Raw genomic sequence first — 20,044 nt, 5'->3', positions numbered from 1 at the left:
TGCATGGCTTTCTCCCAAAAGAGGTTTTTACAAATGCAGTTCATGCCGTGCGTGCAAGTTCGGAGTTAATACTAAAACCTATTGTACTCCTTTCTCTGATGTCCCCATTAACTTAAGGGGGCATTATACTTGCCGCACTGATTATGCAGTGTATATCCTCCAATGTATTTGCGGATTACGTTATGTAGGCAGCACGAAGCTGCAGGTGTATGTACGAATCCTGCAACATTTACGTGCAACAGTAAATTCTGATCCCACATATCCCGTGGCCCAACATATTAAATTGGAACATGACAACAAACTTAATGTGCTCCAATATTATGTTATTGACAATGTTCCCGCTAACAAACGAGGCGGCAACCGCGAAAAACATCTCAGGCAACTAGAGACCAAATACATAATTGAGCTTGACACCAAGGCTCCCAGGGGCCTTAATTTGTGTGAAGACTTACACCACTATCTTTAACTATGTTTAGCCGGGTACATCGAAAGTCCGAGCAGTCTCTGTTTAGCCCTCAATTTCTCCAGAAAGGCTGATCTACGGATGTATTTAGTACACATTGTTTCATCCAACAGGGTATACACTGTGATGTTTCACTGCTGTTTTGTGTTCTAATGTTCTCTAATTACTGTACTCATTGAACCATGTATATATCTACATTTAATTCCTGAATAGACAAGTACGCTGCCTTCTCTCATAGGTAATTTTTCTTATTTTTCTTTTATAATAAGAAACACTGGTTTTTTATTGCACTTTATAGTGACTATTTTGCACTAATGAGCTTATGGATTGCGTTAGGCATTTTTTAAGGAGATCGTGCACATTCTGCATAATATAGTTCCTTTGTTGAAGCAATACATTACCGATTAATTATCACCAATATAAAGTATTTGTACTATCATTTTAACATCAAATGCAATAGGACTCATTAGTGTGCAATGAATGTTTTTTATGTCGATTTGACTACTTATCACGTATAGTTTAGGCCGTGTGGTAATAGGATGCATTTGTGCAGAGTCATTGGTCACTGTACGCTCTGTTCAAAGGGGGCGACGGTAATGTTAAGTTCTATAATATTATAGAGTTTGCATAATAACCAAATCCAAATAGACTGTCCTTAGATTACCAATAACTATGAAATTGGGTTAAAACGGCATATCCCTAAAGTCGTTTATCACACTACTGTTTTAACAGTATTTTCTGTATGTTAATGATATCAATGCATTGTGGTCAGATTATACATCTGTAATTATTATTTTACCTGAAGGAACTAACGAACATTATAATAATGGTGCAACGTTATAAAGTATTTTTTCTATGTCTATGCAGCCAGTGGGTAACCAATCATGAGGCTCTTAGTCACTGTGTATATATATGTCACTTCCTTGCAACTCGCTCATGTGAGCAAGGCCACCGAGTTGGCCGAAACGCGTCTATTCACGTTTTGCACTAGGCCGATGAATTAATAAATCGTTACTGCGGCTGGCAGTATCAGCGCAAGAACAGTTGTCCGTCTCTCCTTTCGGTGCCGCAATGCACCTTTGAGTGGTAATCGGATATATATATATATTTGTTTAGTTTTTTTAGCGTTTGACTACAGGGTCCACCCCCTCAAAGCGATACATGTTGTGCAGTGGTACTACACAAAAATTAGGTTTTATTTCAGTTTCTTCTCCATTTTTGTACAATGTATAAATATGTCACCCATCCATCACTTACACTGTAGGGCGGTGTCTACGCTGTTCCCATGGCATGATTAGAATGTGGTGGATAAATTATATTTGTTGCTGGAGGTTCCAGCATGTATGGAACATAGTGCACGACCTAATATGCGCCCACTTGGGTACTGCCTGTGCTCTATAAAATATGTTTACCTACCCACAATGTCTCTCTGATTAATATTGTCTAAAGCACACACTGATTTTAAACTTTCCAAAGATCATCAAGATTAAAATATATTTTTAGTGGGTGACCTTGAGTAAATTTTAAGTCACTTGCACCTTTTCACTTCACTCAAAAAAACAACCAGCGCCGCTGTAATCAGGTGTCAAAGCGCAGCTTGGAGGCCTTTGGCTTCCAGGGTGGGAAACCCAGTGATGAAGCATGTCACCAAATAGATTGGTGAGAGGGAGTTCTTTTTAAGACTCTGAAGGTTCCCCTCTGCATTTCTGTGAGAGACTCCAAAGGGTCACATGTTATGTAAAGAAAGAACTCGCTCTTGTTTGATTGATATAGTGATGGAAAGACGAGCGAGTATTTTCTCTCTCTCTCTTTTTCCTGTTTATGATAAATTAAACACAGCCTGTTGGTCTCCTGCTTTATGTAAGACACACAGAAGTACTTTATACGCGACTGGAAGCTAATGAAATTCTGTGAGGGCTGGTAAAATGAGATCTAATTTCTTCAGGGTGTAATAGAGTCTGTCTGCTTGATATTGTGAACCCTGTAACTTTGATCTCTTTCTTGTGATCTCTAGACTAAACAATATCGGACTAGTCAAGTGATAATAATTCCAGTGCCCTAATCATTTCAACATGGGAGGTACTTATGTTTCACACTATTTATTAAAAGTGATAGTTTTTAAACATGATGTAAGAGAAATTCCTGGCCAAGCCCTGATGACAATGCATTTAATGAATTAAGAGGCAAGTCTGCAGTCAAGTGTATCTTATATGTGGCTAGATTTTCATTCTATTTGGAGCTAATGTTTAGTCTATTAAATCAAAGAAAAGCGTTTTCTGTACAGCAGACGTGCTGAATAAGCATATTTGAAGGTGCTCTCTTATGTGATAAAGAAGAAAATGGCGTCTCAGTGAATGAAAAAACTTGCCCAGGATCGCATAATGTGAAACCAGTTTATGAGTCAAGAGCATTATAATTAGGTTGAGTAGATTATTTAAGTCACTAGACCTGCAGGTCTAGTAACATTTTGGGGATTTTTCAACCCCAGTAGAAGTTACACCGTAGTTCTCAAGACTGGGGTGTCCCCAATGGACCTACGACCCATGCACTATATGTAGATGACATAATCATATACACCAGAGATCTCCAAGAAAATTTACTAACCATAGCCCACATCTTTTCGCAAATCAAGTCCATTTCCGGGCTGGCTATCAACATTGGTAAATCCCATGCATTCTCCTTCAAGGGTGACTCTCAAATACAAACAATCCCCTTTGGAACAGTGGAGATCAATGTGGCTCTGGGTACATTTAAATACTTGGGAATCCAGGTGTATGGGGACCCATGGGATCTCCTGGAAAGGAACCTCCAAAAAGATTCACCTCTTTAAGTCCCCAAACCACCTTTTGGACCTCACTCCCGCTTTAGTAGCGGGCACCTTGCTATTTCTAAAATGGTAATGGTGCTGTGCATTCTTTAATTTTCACCAATCTGCCTTTAGTAATCCTGACAAAGTTCAAAATGCTGAACACTTTGCTAGTAGACCTGATATAGGGTAAGGGTCGTCGACATATCAGCCTAGCAAAATTGCAGCTACCGTCGGACGCTGGGGGTATGGAGATGTCGAACTTCAGGGCTTACTGCTTGGCAGGCCAGCAACAATGTCTTTCTTATTGGCTAGCAGGCTGCAATATGCATGAAATAGCTTACACGCCCTGGATGATAGCCCAGGATGCATTACGCAAATTACTGTGCCCTGAGGTACGAACTTGAGCCAGGGCTCCACTGCTGCTCAAGGTGGCAATCAGCCTTGAAGTACACTGCTCTGATTGCTCCATATGCCCCTAACATACAACTTATGGGTCTTCCTACTCCTACAGGCACATTACACAACTTAGGCTGTCCACATGGGAAAAAGCAGGCGTGACTACTATAGGCCCACGGTTTGGAGATGGGACACTACTTAATCATACCGACTTCATAAACTAACAGGGACTCACGGATACTCTGTTCTTAACACACGCAAAACTTCTGCAATACGTCAAACGGCACTGGGCCCCAGACGGGACTGAACCCACAACACACACGCTAGTTCACTCAATATATTTAATGGGCACTGACAAACATCTAATACAATGGTTTTACCGAGGCAGACAAACACACTTATCATCGCCCCTGCTGTCAATACAGGTTAAATGGGAAATGGATATGGGTAGGGCCTTTCTGGATAAGGAATGGAGCTTCCTCCTCGAATTATCCGAAACGTATCTCACACAATTCACGATTCAAATTCATACAATATATGATAGTACAGCGAGCATACATTACACCACATAGACTATATTCAATGCTTACTGCTCTTGCAGCGGTATGTCCACGAGGTCCTGAACAAGACGATGATTTACTGCATATGTTGTGGGCCTGCCCTACCCTCTCCACATACTGGGCACAGACTGCTGCGGAATTAAGGGAGGTGGTCGGAGGGAACACATGACAAACGGCGAGAGCTGCCTTCTAGGTCTCTAAGCATGGTCGAAAGGCTATAAAGTGCAAACAAAATTCGCAGACTTAGTGCTCATACTAGAAAAACGAATCATAACTAGGAGGCAGTAATCTGCAACTCCACCTTTTTTGCTCACCTGGAAGGAAAAAGTGGAGAAAAGGGGGTTAGCGGAAAGTTGAGCATTACATAGAGAAGAGGATCGTGGGCTACGGAAAAAGCCCATTGCCATGAGCTGGGACCTCCTCCTGGAATCCCTCAAAGTGTTAGATATGTTCGCAGCCTAATAACCACGGCTACTACCTCCCAGAAGGACGAGGCCTGGGGATAAGTCTCAACACAAATTCTAATAGTGCACAATACCATACTTCTACAGGCAGTACACGTAACTGTAGAAGTAGATAGGCACTGGAAGATGTTACCACATGAATGCCCCCTGCATAATGCGACAACATAGTTAACCATACACACTACATAACAAATGCTATATGGTTGGACACCTTTTTACTCAACAATTTATAGACACAGCCATTTGCTGGGGGGGAGGGGAGGTCGCATTCACAGTTCAGTTGTTAAACAGGGTTTGCTATGTAGACACAGCTATCAATGTATGGATATACTCTGTTGAATATCTTATGGCTACCGCACACGATGCTGATCTGTACTTGGTTACCATAATGTATGTACACCCACTGTTCCATACTATGTGTTACCTCGTAACATATGCCTTATGTACGCAATGTATTTATTCACTTCTCCGGTCTTACTTGTTCTGTAAAACCCAATAAAATATGTTACAATTTTTTGTATTGAAGCAAGAATCAAGAAAGCGAAAACAGAACCACAAGTATAGTGAGATGGCTATTGTTTACTAAAGGCACTTTAGCATCATCACTCAGGATCTTGCCACTCTTGACTTTCAAAAGATTCAAAGGAAAATGGGGAGATGTTCATGAGAATCAGATGTTTTAGGATGGGCAACATGGAGGGAAGCACACCCAGGAAAAACATCACTACATTACATCCTCATGCTCACAGAAACATATACATTAGAGACAGTGGTCGAAGTGGGCGGGATCAGAGGGGCATGTTGTGTCCATACTTTTTTAATTCAAGGTAAACAGTTTCCCTATTTTTTGTGAAAAGACAGGCCCAGGGCGGTATATTCTGACATTTAAAATGCTTCAGCTGCAGTCTAAAGCAGGAAGTCTAGTCTCCTGTGCTGTAAAACTGAGGGAGGTGAAGACAATCAAACAAGCATTCTTGCCAGGGCACTTGCGCACCTGAAAAAAATATAAATGTGCGCAACTGATCAATCTGCAAATGTAAACGGTGCCTGGAAGCGTTGTTGGCTTTAATTTATGGAATCACTGGACACTTCCTGATTTTTTTAATTGACATGTTTTTATTAGGGTTTTGCATACGTTACATTGCATCACAAGAAACATTCACTGGTAAAAGCGTTAATCATTGTCCCAGAACTTCATGGACCTTTTCGTAAGTTATAGTGTGTGGATGCTGCAGTCCATTGATTGTTGAGATCTTCTGAGAGGGCTCGAAGGATCTACCCTCTATAGGTCGGTCCTATCAGGCTCCCCTGCTTATCATCCTGATAGTGCCTGCAACTTCCGGCACGAGCAGGGTCAACCTTACCTCCCTAGCTAGGTCAGTGCAGTGGTCTCTTCCGTCCCTGATTCCCTTATCATGTCATGTAGCTAGGACCTCAGCTTGTAAACCACCAACTGGGGCTATTGCTGCCTACGGGCGGCTTGGGAAGGGCCTTTGGGTGGGAGTAAGGCCCAGAAACTGGGTAGGGCGGGGGAGGGAAGGAGTCAGTGTGTGAAGGGTGGGAGGGGGAAGAGGGGAGCGGGATCGGCGAGTGAGAGGGTTCCGTGGTAGATTATGTATGGACTGGTGGTACTGACATGCGGTGTGCTCTGGGGTTCGTCGCCAGGAGGGGGGGGGGCGGGCCCACCGTCCGCCGCGTAGCGGGGGGCTGAGTCCATATTCGCTCGCATGTCAAGGTAGGCTACTTGTCTTATGGGTTGCCTGTGTCCTCCGCCGATCCGGGGTGGTCGGGGGAGGCCGGCGAGTCCTGGGGGATGGGTTGTGTCATGTCCGGGGCTTCCCCCGTCGCGCATGTTTGCTTAAAAAGGATGAGGAGCTGCGCCCACTCCATGGAAATCGGGCATTTGCGAGCGCCCTTCGCCTCCTCCTCTCGTAGCAGCTCCTCCTCTGCTGCTCCCCATTTAAGCACCGCACCCACCCATGCCGGACCGGACGGTCCCTCTGGGGCCCTCCAATGCATTGCTATGTTTCTCTTCGCGAGGAGAATGGCCAAGGAAATAAACTTCCTTTGTGTCCTCGCGTATTTCCTCCTTGGGGTTATTCCCAGCGCACATTCCTCCCAGGTGGAGGCGGTCTGGATGTCAGTCGTAGCTCGAACGGCTCGGTGTATTCCTCCCCAGAAACGTTGTATGGAAGGACAGGCCCAAAACATATGTTTGAAATCGGCGTTCACTTGACGGCAGCGGGGACATTCGAAGCGTGTATCGGGGTAAAACCGGTGGAGTTTGTCCGGAGTGAGGTATGCCCGGTGTAGGATGTTGAATTGAATATTTTTGAATCGCGCGTTCCTGGACACCTTTTTGGGGGACTCCAGGGCCTTATGCCATTCCGCATCATTAAATACTCTGCCTGCGTCGTCTTCCCACGTTTCCCGAAGTTTGTCCAGGGATACGTCCGTTAGCTCCCGGATCGCTTTATAAAGCCAGGTGATGTGGTGGCTGCCTGCTCCCATCCGCAGCACTGTGTGTAACACCGGATGCGTCGGGGGTTCCCTGTCTTGCGGGTGCCAGAAGCGGCCGCCACTTTCCAGCAATTGTCTATGTTTCAAGAATTTCCCCTGCGGAAGGTCATACCACTCCATCAGTTGTGCGTACGTCCTCAGTTGTCCCTCCTGGAACAGCGCTTCCACCTCTGTGATCCCATGGTCCATCCACACTTGGAGGGCCCTCGCGGTGTAGTGCCCATCCCGTTGGGGGAATCCCACAAGGGGGAGTAGAGGGGAATAAAGTGGCTGGTCCTTTGACATACGGTGGATCCTCATCATGCATTTGCGCGCTATAGCAACCTGAAGCGGGTGCGTGCGCGTCGGTTTAGAACCCGGCATGAGCAGTCTGCGGATCGTCGGCAGAGGCAGTCTGCCTCCCTCCGTGATCGTCTCCCCTACGTGTCGCTCCGCCGCCCAGTGGGACAGCCACTGGAGCTGCGCCGCGAGGAAGTACGACTCGAAGGACGGCGCTCCCAGGCCTCCGGCTGTCGTGGGGAGGTACAGCGTGCGCAGCGCTACTCTATGTCGGCCGCCCCCCCATTTCAGGGCTGTCAACAGCGTGTCAAGTTCCCGAAAGAAAGAACGCGGCGGGATGACTGGGAGGTTTGCAAAGTAGTAGAGCATTCTGGGGACCATGATCATTTTTGCTAGAGCAACTCGCCCTATAGGTGCTAATGGTAGCGTCTTCCAAAACCCCACCGCCGAACGCAGGCTCGTTAGTGCCCCTCGGTGGTTTCCTTCGAAGAGGTCCCTGGGGAGTGGTATAGGCGTACCCCCAGGTATCTGGGGGCCGTCCCATCCCACCCCAGCGTCCGATCGCCCAGCGTGATCTCCAGGGGTGCCGCGTGGGTGCCCAAAGGGAAAATGGATGATTTTTCCCAGTTGACTTTGAGTCCCGATATTTCCTCGTATTCCCTTAGTGTTGTCCAGATTGACGTGAGGTCGGCTGATGTATTGCGGACGTATATCAGTAGATCGTCTGCGTATAATGACACACAGTGGGTGACGTCCGCTATGGGTATCCCCCACGCCTCCCCCTCCCGCCACAGCCTTATGGCCAGGGGTTCCATCACCAGGGCAAAGAGGAGAGGGGAGAGAGGGCATCCCTGCCTGGTCCCACGAGTCACCGTGAATGGCGCCGATACCAGTCTGCCGAGTCGCACTCTGGAGGTGAGGCCCCCGTATAGCAGCTGAGTGTAGGCCAGCAGCGTAGGCCCGACGCCCATGTGCCTCAGGACCTCGAATAGGTAAGGCCACAGTAGGGTATCAAACGCCTTCTCCAGATCCAGGACCAGACACGCCGCCCGTGGATAATGTTCTTTCGTCTGATCCTGGATGTGAAAGAGGCGGCGCAAATTGTGTGAGGTGTTACGCCGGGGAACGAATCCTCATTGGTCCGTATGTACCAGTGTGGGGAGTATTTGACTATAGCGGTCTGCCAAGACTTTCCCTAGGATCTTGCAATCTGTGTTCAGGAGCGTTATTGGTCGGTAGGAAGCCGGGAGCACGGGATCTCAGTGCGGCTTCAAGAAAGTCACCACTATCGACGTTCGCATCGATTCCGGGAGTATTTTGCGGGCTACTGCCTCTTCGTATATGGAGACCAGTCGTGGCGCCAGCAGTGTCACGAACGTGTGGTAGTATTCAATCGGGAAGCCGTCCGTGCCGGGCGCCTTCCCGCGCGCTAGGGCTCTAATCGCTTGCTTTACATCTGTCGGTTTGAGTTTTTTGTCTAGGTCCTTCCCGACCGCAGGGGGGATCGTGGGCAGGGACGAACCGTCTAGGAAACCGATGAGGTCTCCCAAGGGTCTAACCCGTGGGGACCGGTACAGGGCCGCGTAGTATGCTTGGAAGATGTGTAGGATATCCGTCTGTGAACTTTTGAGTTGCCCGTCCGGTGCCCGGAGTTCTGTGATTGGGTGTGGTGCTGCGTCCTGTCTGGCCAGCCAGGCCAGGAGAGATCCCGCCCTGTTACCCTCTTTGTGTGTCCGCGTCGCGTATGCCCGAAAGTTATATTTGCGCAAGTCTCGCAGCGCCGTTGCGTGGGAGGATTTGGCCGCTGCTTGTTGCGCCGCAGTGGCGTCTCCCTGATCCGCCCTCTTGGAGAGTTCCGCGAGCTGGGTTTCCGCCCCCTGCAATGTCCTGTCCAACACTCTCCTGACCCCGATTACTTGCTGAATGCAGTGGCCCCTAGCGCTCACCTTAAATGCGTCCCATTCAGTGGACCGCGTGGATGCCGTGCCGTCGTTCTGTCTAAAGTGGCCCTGCATATAGTCTTCAAGATTTTGGCGGAAGACCGGGTCTGTGAGGCATTCCCGGGGCATCCTCCACGTGGGGATCGGGGGGTGAGGGGGTCTCCACCGGAGAACTGCTGTATGCGCATCGTGGTCCGACACTATTCTGCCTAGGTAGTCCGACTCCTGTACTAAGGGTAGGAGCGACATTGAGCAGAGGAATCTATCGAGACGGACCCTCAAATCGTGTGGGATCGAATGAAAGGAGTACAGTTTCGTGAGAGGATGGCGAGTTCTCCAGATGTCTGCTAGTCCCCATCTGTCCGCCCAGCTGCGGAGGTCTGCGGCCTGCTTGTATGCTGATGAGTGGGTTGGTGGGGGGTGTGAGCGATCCAGGTGTGGGTCTAGGGTGCAGTTGTAATCCCCTCCCAAGAGCCATGGGACCGATGTGTGGTGAGCCAGTGCGTGTGTAAGTTGCCCCAGTATCCTTCCTGTTCTATGTTGGGGGCGTATATGCTCCCTATCAGTAGTTGCTGACCCTCTAATAGTCCCGTCAATATTGCATAGCGGCCCTCCCTGTCTACAAGTCTGCTCTGTTCCTTAAACGGCACCCCCGGTCGGATCCAAACTAGCGCGCCCCTAGCGAATGCAGAGTAGGTCGTGGCACATATTATGCCTCGCCACTTTTTCTGTAGCCGGTCTGCCTCCCTCGCCGTCAGATGCGTTTCTTGTAAGAGCGCTACCTGGGCCTTTTGTCTCTTGATGTAGGCATAAACTGAATATCGCTTGCGGGCGGTATGCATTCCCCGGACATTAAGTGTTAGGAATTTTATGTCCGTGTTAGAGGAGTTGTGAGACGTGTTGTGGGAAGTCATGTGAATACGTCCGTGTTGTATTGTGGAAGCCACAGTCGCCCCGTCTGACCCGCCCGTCTCCTACCTTCTGTTTGCGTACCACATCGTCCATAAGGGTTGCCTTGCCCGCTTCGGGAGTGGTGGGGAGGGAACACATAGGGTAGGGGGGTGAACTGCAACAACGGTGGGAAACAGTCCCAATGCTGGGGGCGCATCGTGCAAAGCGATGAGCCCAAACTGGTTGCTGTAGTGTAACTTTAGTTCGTAACCATGGGGGTAGTGGATCTGGCGGCTGCCAGCTCCCGCTCTGGCGGCTGCCCGTGTATCGTTGATGTCAATAAATGTCCTGCCCGGTGTTGGGCTCAGTGGTTGTTCTGTTCCATGCGGTCTGTAGGACCGTGCGTGCTCGCTTCGTTGCCGACCCGCTCTGTGGGTCTCTTGTCAAATGAGTGTGTCCGCTGTTTGGGGGGTCACCACAGGGGGGGTCAACGAGCCCTCCCGCGATCCCGGCGTTGCACTCTGTTCGTCATCCGAGCTAAAGATGTGAGGGCCACGCTCCGAGTCCGATCCTTTGTCCTGGGGACTCAGGGTGGCCACCGCCTGGAGGGCCCTCCGACGTTCCGCGATAATCTGTGCGAGGTCCGGGGAGCTGGCGGTGGTAGTTCCGGTCCGCACGCTAATCGTCGCGGAGGGGGTCTTCCGGGTCCGGCGGCCCAGGCGCCCAGGTGTCATTTTCGGGCGAGGGCCGGGGCCATCCCCGGATTGCTGTGCGTGCTGTTCCACCCATGACGCCGCTTCTCCCGGGTCCGTGAAGAAGTGCGCCTCCCCTCCATAGGTGATCCTGAGGCGGGCCGGGAAGAGGAGCGCATATTGGATGTTTTTCAGGCGCAGGGCGCGCTTCACCGCCAGGAAGGTGGCCCGTTGCTGCTGGACCGCACGGGAGTAGTCAGGGAACAACATAACTTGTTTGTCCTCTAACTGCAGTCGTCCCCGCTGTCTGGCTGCCCGGAGGATAGCGTCCCAGTCCTGATAATGAAGGAGTTTCAGAAAGAAAGGTCGCGGGGGCATGCCCGGTTGTGGCCTGCGGGCTGGCACCCTGTGGGCTCTTTCCACGGAGAAAAACGCGGTGAGAGTGTCTGCGGGCGTGAATGTGGCAATCCAATCTGAGATGTATTTGACCGGATTGGGTCCTTCGATTCCTTCCGGCAAATTCATGATTCGGATATTGCTCCGTCTGGAACGCCCTTCTAGGTCATCTGTCTTATTCTCCAGAGCCTTTATCCGAGTCAGTAGGTCTTGGAGCGTGTTGTTATGTTTCTGCACCTGTGGTTCCAGTGTTTGGAGAGAGTGCGCACCCTGCGCGACCTTGTCCGCTAACTTCCTGTGGTCATCGCGTAGGAGGCCCAGGTCTGACGCCAACTCGCCAAACCTCCCCTCCATTGCCACTCGGGATTGTTCAATGGCTGCCAGAACCTGGTCCAGTTTCTTGGATGTGGGGTCTTCCTTGACGGGCTCGGTGCCGTGAGGGGGTCTCGCCGGCGTTGGCTCGGTTGTTCTGGGCTGGTGTGGGGCTGGCGGCATCCCTGCGGTTTTTTGACGGCCCATTATGCGGGGGGTGGGGGACGCTCCCCGCGCAGGCGGATATGTCCGCTCACCGGTGTCCACACTCTGACTGGCCCCGTAGTTGCGTCACTCCAGGGAGCTGTCACCTTCGGGCCACGTCCCACCGCTCCTTTAGAAGGCACCCCCCGTAATCCTCAGCTCGTGGACATACCTGGCTCACGGGACGTCGGTCATTTCACGATATTCTGGGGCCTGCTCTGTTTTTCGTGTGGAGGTGCGTGGTCCGTGATTGCTGGTCTCCAGGAAAGACAACCAAGTTTGTCTCTTTGAGGCTCAGGGATTCCCCCGTCGAGTCACACGCCCCCGGTTGGCCCTCCACAGCCCGTCTGGTCTCGTTGCGCTAGCGCCGCCGGCCTCAGAGACTCCTCGTATTCCCTGGCCCGCCGGTCCCTCAGTGTCGGGGAGGCGTGCACGGGTGGGCCAGTCCTCGGCTGGTCCTCCGCAGCCCGTCCGATCTCGCTGCACTAGCGCCGCCGGCCCCAAGGACTCCCCACATTCTCTGGTCCGCCAGTCCCTCTGAGTCGATGGGGTGTGCACGATTGGGCCAACCCAGCTATTGTGCGCTTCTAGGGCTCACCTCTCTTTTCCGCTGGTGTCCCCGTCCAGGGCGTCGCGCATCTCCTGCCGGTCGGTCACCGGCGTCCTCTTAGGTCGTAGACCGGGACTCCCGTTTCGGGTCTTCGAGGATAGCGGGCTGTTCCTCCTCACCCCTGCTCACCGCTCCGCTTCTTGACAGCGCATGGGGGGGGTCAGCTCTCCGGCGATTATCCAGCGCAGCTTCCCCCGTTGCGCAATCACTGGGGGGATCCGCGCTCTCCCGCCTTTCCACTCTTGGAGCCGCTGGAGCTCCCGGGTTGTCCCCTCGGAGCCTGCCCCGGCCCCACCGTCGCTGGGCACTCACATGGGCTGCTGCGACCACCAGCCGGGTCAATCTCGGCTCCTGGGTCGCCTCGGTGCCTCAGTCTCGCCGTCTCTCCTTTCCAGCCTGTCCGCCATTTTGTGTGCGGTCTGCTTGCGTCCACGCGCCGGGCTCCCGGCACCGCTCCAGCCCCGATCTCAGGGGTCCGACGCCGGTCAGGAGTGTCGCCACCGTTGTTGGGCACTGTCCGTCACTTTACAGGGTCGGTGGACGCCCAGGGCAGGTAGGACTGTCCATTACACGGGCCGCCGAGCCGGAGCTTCAGAGAGAGGAGTCCGCCATCTTGGCTGGCTCGGCCACGCCCCCACTGGACACTTCCTGATGACACACATTTATTCTCTTTGAGTGGTATTGTAAGGGAGCTTTTAAAGGACAGTTATAAAAAAAATTGCACTATGTGCAGTCTGTGTATTACTAAAATCTATATTTTGGAAGCACTTTTTTTATCTTAACATTTTTTGCAAATTTTGTAACACCTTATCTTATACTGTGTATGCTGCAAGTTTAAAATAATAACTTAAATATTCACAGTGCTTTCTGTCACAGACTGGGACCTCTTAGCACTAAACATACACGGATAAAAAGATAACAGATAGGTAACAAAAGTTTCTTGTTTCTAGGTATTTAAAACCATAGCACTTAGCGATAATGGAGCAAAAATGTTGTTAAAACAAAGGCATACATTATCAAAACGCCATACATAGTACAGCTGCCTAGTCAATTTCATCTTTTCCCGTCAGTATAAAATCATGATGTATTACAATTGTGCCACAGAGTCGAACGGAACGTTCAGGTTAAAACATTCAACAAGGAAAACTATAAAAATGGACTCAAAGTTAAGTTTAAAGGATTTAAAAATGTATAGAGAAGAGAGGATTAAGCAAAGCTTCTGGACTCCTTCTGCGCCAGATATCCTAGTGTGTGTGCAAGGCTGCCAAGGAGTCTATCAACAATGGTCAGGCTAAAACCTTTAACAGTGTAGGCTTATGGGCTATCTGAGTGACTGATAGCGTTTGGTTAATGTTAAGTATGGGTTGCGGGGGGGGGGGGGGGGGGGGGCGGAAGGGACCGTGCGCCATTAGTGCCAGTGCATCTGAAAAGGCATTTGGGACTGAGATGCTATGTACAGTGCTGAGAGGGCTATCAAGGCCATGCCCTCATCCCAGACCTAAAGCTCCTCTTCTCCAGTGATCCTAGCCAGAGTGTCATGGTAAGACTAGGAACTTGGAATAAAGAGCATGATGAAGAACGCAGGTAGCATTGGGCTTAGATGGTTGTTTTGGGTCTATGGTCCAGTGACAGGTTTCAGTCTGCCCCGTTAGCTATCCACGGGCTCCTTTCTCCCACTGATCCCTAGCCGGGGTGACAAGGTAAGACTACGTACTGGTAGGTAAAGTGCAAAGTGCAATGACCACGGGCTTTGATGGCTGACCAAGAATTATGGTCAAGTGACAGTGTTCAAAAAGACCCGTTCACAGTCTGCGATGCTTCTCTTCCCAACTAACACTAGCCATGGTGGCATGGTAGGTCTGCAGGCTAATAGGTAAAGTGCAATTTGCAAGGAGCAGTAGCCCCAGGTATAGGTAGCCATTCTGGAACTGGAGACTGGTGACAGCTTTCAAGCTGGCCTATTAATTGTCTGCAGGGGCTAAATTCAGCAGCTTTCGGGAGGCCCTGAGGAATTTCACGCATCTAACTGAAAACTGTGCTTCGTTCACGCATCTAACTGAAAGCTATGTGTCTGCACAACTCAAGCAAGCAAGGATGGCCTGGTTACATTGATATATGCCCAAACGACAAAACATTGGCTTTAACCAGAAGCACCTTAGGCTTTTCAAACAGGGGCAAATACAAACAATATGCATCAAAGATTCCTGCTTTAAATTACTCAGTCTGCAATTATGGTTAGTGGAACCATTTAGGCACCCAAATGTATATGCTTTTAACGGTATTAGTCCACATCTCAGACTCATTAGTTCTTTTTCAAAGCCCAATTTCGTGTGGCAGACGAGATATGCGGCTTTCCTTAAGTTTTGGTAAAGAGGCAAGCATAAGTCTGCACATGGCTTTTGTGCAAGGTCATGCCTGTCCTCCTCTTGCGATGTTAATTTTGCACTTTTAGCACAAGTTTAGGAGGTTGTCTTTGGGGGCAGGTAACATACACAAGTAATTTTTCTCACTGGTGTAACGCAAAATGATGGGCCTTCCCTGCAAAGTGTGATGAGGAGCCCCAAGGTCTCTCAAATCTCATAGATATTCATTTTCCTTGGACTGAATGGGGACCCCCTGGAGAACTGGGAGGCCCAATGAAAGGTTGGGTCCGCCCTGCGCTGCAGGGGCCTATGTTATGCCCCTAACTATTCTCCACTGCTCTAACCCCGATTCAGTTCTTTTACAGACACAGACATCTGCAGTGCATTAACAATAGAGGTTTAATAAAGTAAAATGGTGCATTCCCCACTGATTAGCTAAACTTGTATTTATTTTTTATTTAAGGTGTGCGTTATTTTATATACAGCTACCTGAAGGTGAAAGACAAAAAAATTACAAAATAGATGTTTTTTTAGCCACGCCTTTGACCCTGCCTCCATACTCACTCACCTTGTCCCCCATTGTGCACAGCAACAGTTTCCTTTTTTTTTTAAAATGCACTTCGACCACTGACATATAAAGATTTTCCGAGTCAAGAATGGCTTTCTTTCATTCTCCTAATTACGTGTTTAGGTCTCGCGTGGCATTGCAGGGCAAAGCCCTGCTCCGCTTCCGCGAGAGATTTTGTAGGAGAGGACTTTCAGAAGAGGGCTTTAAGCCCCGCCCCTCATTTCCATTGGCCGGCATCACCGTTTATGCTAAACGGTGGCCTGCCATTGGAAATTAGGGTTTTCTGTGTACGCCCTTTCTCTCTGATCTGGACTGGCTCGCCTGGTTTGCGTCTGTCGTGAAGACATTTCTTATCAGCTTGATTATTTAACAAGCTGATAAGAAATGTCTTCAAGAGAGAGCCGTGAAGGAACATGCACCAGGCGTTCTGCAACCACGCTGGCTTCATGCCTGGAGCATGCGCCAGTCAGCTCTCTCATTGGTCTGTCGGCGTCACTGAAACAGATGCAAGGGGGGGCGTCGGCTGGTGGCGAACACTATGCTTTCCTTTTAGTTTCTGAGCCGGTGCTGCAGACTCTTTTGGAGACACTTACTGTATAATGTAAACGATTGGCTATAAAGGGGCGGGCGGCAGTATGTTTTTTTGACACGGCTTTAAAGAGGTTCCTTGCCCGCTGACACATCCTGGTACAGTCTGTTTTATGGGGTGTGGGGCGGGGTGACCGTGGTATTTTGACATTGCTCGAAGCTCCCTCACGTGCTCAGATACACGTCCTGATCTTATAGAGGCGGCAGCAAATTTCTGCCATAGGTTGCTTTCCTCATAACCAGCAACATACTGGCGATTTAATACTGGATATACGAAATCTTGTTTTTGTAGTCAGCAATTTCAGGATGGGAATTAACTTTCTTTTTTTTAGAGTGTTGAACTGGCGGTGCTGGTACGAAGCCCAACCCTGTCCCGTGCCTTGATGTGTGTTTTCAATCTAGTTAGTGTCCTTTTGTTAGCCTCCTAATAAGAAAATCAGATTTCCGGATTTCGAAGTGTCAATCTGTAGTGATGTACAGAGTCTCTTCCTCTCGGCCCCTTCTGTGCAGACACCCCTTGTTCTTAGAACGACAACATGTCTGCAGAATATTTATAGACTTTCAAGGAGAGTGCATGCACTACTCAGCAGGACTGCCTGGAGGTCAGGGATTCAAATTCTGAAAACAGAATGGACGCTAAGTAGTGGTAGTAATTCGGAGTGGCACTGTGAGTACTGTGCCTGCTAAAAGTTGATGCAGGGATTGACATAAGGGAACCCAGCAGGAGAAAGCCAGCTTTAAAAGCGAAACAATGCAAAGCTATTACCCTCTTATTGTTACAGTGTAAATTAGCAACTCTAAGTGTGGATATAAAATGTTAGCAGCACTTAGGACAAAATGCTGTAAAAATGTAAAGCTTGCTTACCTATGTTTGGGACTCTTGGGGCAATTATGTACTGAGGACACAGTATAATAAAACGCTTTAGTGAAAATGGACGCTTGAGTGAGTAAAAAGTACACGCTTGAATCGGGAAGCACTTGAGAGTAAATGTATCGTTGTGACATTTCCTCTCACTAGAGCGACTATAACTTAAAATATTATTATACTGGATAGCCAGGATGTGGTCTAGGAGGCGGTGGTTAATGGCAGAAGGGATGTGAGATAGGGAAGCAGAATTAGGTTTTATGATAGCAATGCAGTGCACTTAGAACTTGAAAGAAAAACTGATAAGACCTGCCTGGCAAATGTTATTAAAAATTAATATAATGTGTTTACACTTTCAAAGCACCTGTTTCTTGTTCAGACTTTTTAGTGGCAGTGACAATACAAGCAGCCCTGCCATCACTGGCCCAAATTAACCCCATATTTATATTTGTTGTACTTAATCTGTGTCCAGAGTTATCTGTGTTCAGCTCTCTGATGAATTGTGATACTACATTTCTTAAATAGACTTTTTGGAGAAGTCCTGGCACGCTGGTGAATGCCTGTCGCACACCTCCGCTATCACCCATCATGGCCACTTACATGATCAAGAACAGTAGACTTGCTTGCTTTTTCTTTTTTGGAATATGCACATGGTCGATGGTCCTGAACTGACAGTCCTTTCAATGAACTGCATTCATTACACAGATGTACCAAATTTTGTAGTTTGATTCTGGGATGGGTGTATGTTTATCATATTGTAAAAAAACACAAATGCAGTGTTGTTAATAGGTGTTTATTTGGTGTCTGACATGGATGCATTAAGATGGCCTCTGATGAAAGCTGTGTTGTGCACACATAGTGTGTGCAGTCATAGGTCCTATGGCGTGTGTTATGATGTACTGCATATCGCAGATGAACCAATAATGCAAGATTATAGGCCATGCGGTTCAGCACATACAGACTACTAAATGGTTTTGCCAAATGAGATCCAAAGCTAAAGTCTGCATTTCCTGATTGGCGATGGTCCTATTTCCAGTTCACTGTTTACCTAAAGGTACACCGGTGGGCAAGGCCATTTCTAACTCTCCACAATTATCTGTCAATAACTGGTACTGGCGGGCAACTGTGGCACTGGCTCATTTGGAGATGGACCAACCATCTGTAGCTTTCTGGTATTGCTTGTTGTCTGTGTAATATCCGATTTTACATCAAATATATCTATTTGGGATTTTGTGACCATTTAAGACGTCCACTAAAATATCTAAAGCTTAAAGGAAACATTTTTATCTACAGAAATTCTTATCTTTCTCAATTTTGCAAATGTCAGATAAGCACAGTCTTATCAAAATATACCAGTGATGTGGAAACAAATATTGTTGAAGATGTTACTCATTTCATAGGGTCGCCAAAGCAGAATCTTTGGACCGTATTTAGTTTTATATCTGTACTATGTTTCAGAAAGGACGTGCTGGGCTAAATGGTATAGGCACCCTGGTAAGTCTGGTAGACGAGGGCTGTAGACTGTTGTCCGCTTGTGTCCTGGACCAGCCATTTGAGTGATGGACCAGGGCACATGCTGTACAACTTGTGAAGAGATTTGGACTCCTAGTTCTTGAGGGTTGGAAAAAAATTGAAAGAAAGATACAATCTTGTTGCTGAACGTGAAGGAGTAAAGGAAGATTACATGTTTTCACAGTAATTACATTTGAGCACACTGAAGTGCATGGAGTATGATTTGTGGTTCTAGAAATACTTTTAAAACACGATTTGGAAAAGCCATTAGGTCTGGCTTTTTGTAGGAGAAATGTTTGGTAATAGTGAATGATGTTGTATGTGTTGCCTGCAACTATCCTAGGAAGAAGAAATTCCTACAATGAAGCAACATCTTGAGCGCACTACAGTAGGAAAGCTGTGATATTTTTCCCTTTTTCTGAATCAACTGCATTAGCAGAGAGAAGCTGTAATTGCAAAATATTATGTAAAGAAGTCCGAAGATTAATCTTGCTTCAAATGTAAGCTTAAAGGGTATATATAGCAAAATATTGCATAGTGGATACTTTTGACAAAGGGGCAGTATTTCCAATGCATTTGTAAGAAAGTGTAGTACATCTATGTCTATACTTTACGAGCAACAATAGCTGTAAATCCAACAACGTTTTATCGTGACCGCAAGTAAAATAAATAAACGTGCAAGGACGATTAGTGAATACTAGTGTCTTAATTACAAGCTAAGGCATACAGATATCAGGCACACCTAAACAACAAGCATTAAAAATGCAATAGGTATCGCCTTTGATTAAGTTAAAGCCATTTGCTTTGCTATACAATACCATTAGCAAAGCAAATGGCTTTAACTTAATCAAAGGCGCGACCTATTGCATTTTCAATGCTTGTTTAGAATGTCCCTCTTTCGTCCTCTAAAATGGTGGCATGTATGCAGTAGGGTAATGACTCATCCCTCTTATATTCCGCTCATTTCCTAGGACTCGACTCAATTTCTTTATCTATACCTTAGGCTTCCCTCCATCCTTACCTTGTGGGGGCAGTCTGCTCCGTCGTGACGTCACCGGGCTGCCAGACCTGTGATATCGCTGGTCTCCTTGGCCGCTACCACTCCCATTACAGTTCCCCATGGAGGTGCGTGCAAGCACAAAAGAGCGGGAAAGGGTGTAAAGCGCGACCAATCACAGGCTCTCTAGGGACTGGTGTGAATCCCACGTGCACTGAACGTCAGCTAGACCAGCGCGTGCGCACTACGTTCGTCAGGAGCAGTGCCTTGGAACGTCGAATTTTGAAGGGCGAGCACGATGGCACGGTCTGCCAGCCCCAGTTTGCGCTCTGGTTTGCACGTGTTGGCCGGCCCGGATTACAAACCGCGTATTTCCAGACGTCTTCTGACGTCACAACGGGCCCTCGGGAAAAACCATGGATCATTTAGGGGGAGTCCTAGTACATTGATACTGCTCCTCTGCTCTGCGCCCATGGACATTTAATATAATGCTACAGTTTCGCGTTTCCTTTCATTCCGACTCCACATTATCATTCCCGTTTTCCAGTATGACAACGGAACCGCTATTTCTGTTTTTTATGAATAGTCCATCCCGGCGAAACTGACTGAAGACCA

At 48.3% G+C, this 20,044-nt stretch overlaps 1 protein-coding gene across 1 annotated transcript in view; it reads right to left on the bottom strand.

The window, feature by feature from the left end:
- The window catches only part of LOC146832966 (adenylate kinase isoenzyme 1-like), a 518,078-nt gene extending 498,525 nt beyond the window's left edge, over nucleotides 1-19,553 (bottom strand). The window contains exon 1 of the mRNA XM_085600031.1: nucleotides 19,454-19,553. Within this exon, the coding sequence (XP_085456157.1) occupies nucleotides 19,454-19,553 (100 nt within the window). The remainder of the gene's footprint in view (nucleotides 1-19,453) is intronic.
- Nucleotides 19,554-20,044: the final 491 nt, after the last annotated feature.

The sequence above is a fragment of the Triturus cristatus genome, chromosome 4_2, assembly GCF_964204655.1.
Source record: "Triturus cristatus chromosome 4_2, aTriCri1.1, whole genome shotgun sequence".
NCBI classification, from domain to species: domain Eukaryota; kingdom Metazoa; phylum Chordata; class Amphibia; order Caudata; family Salamandridae; genus Triturus; species Triturus cristatus.
The sequence above is the reverse complement of the archived record's forward strand: the minus strand, read 5'-3'. Positions and strand labels throughout refer to the sequence as shown.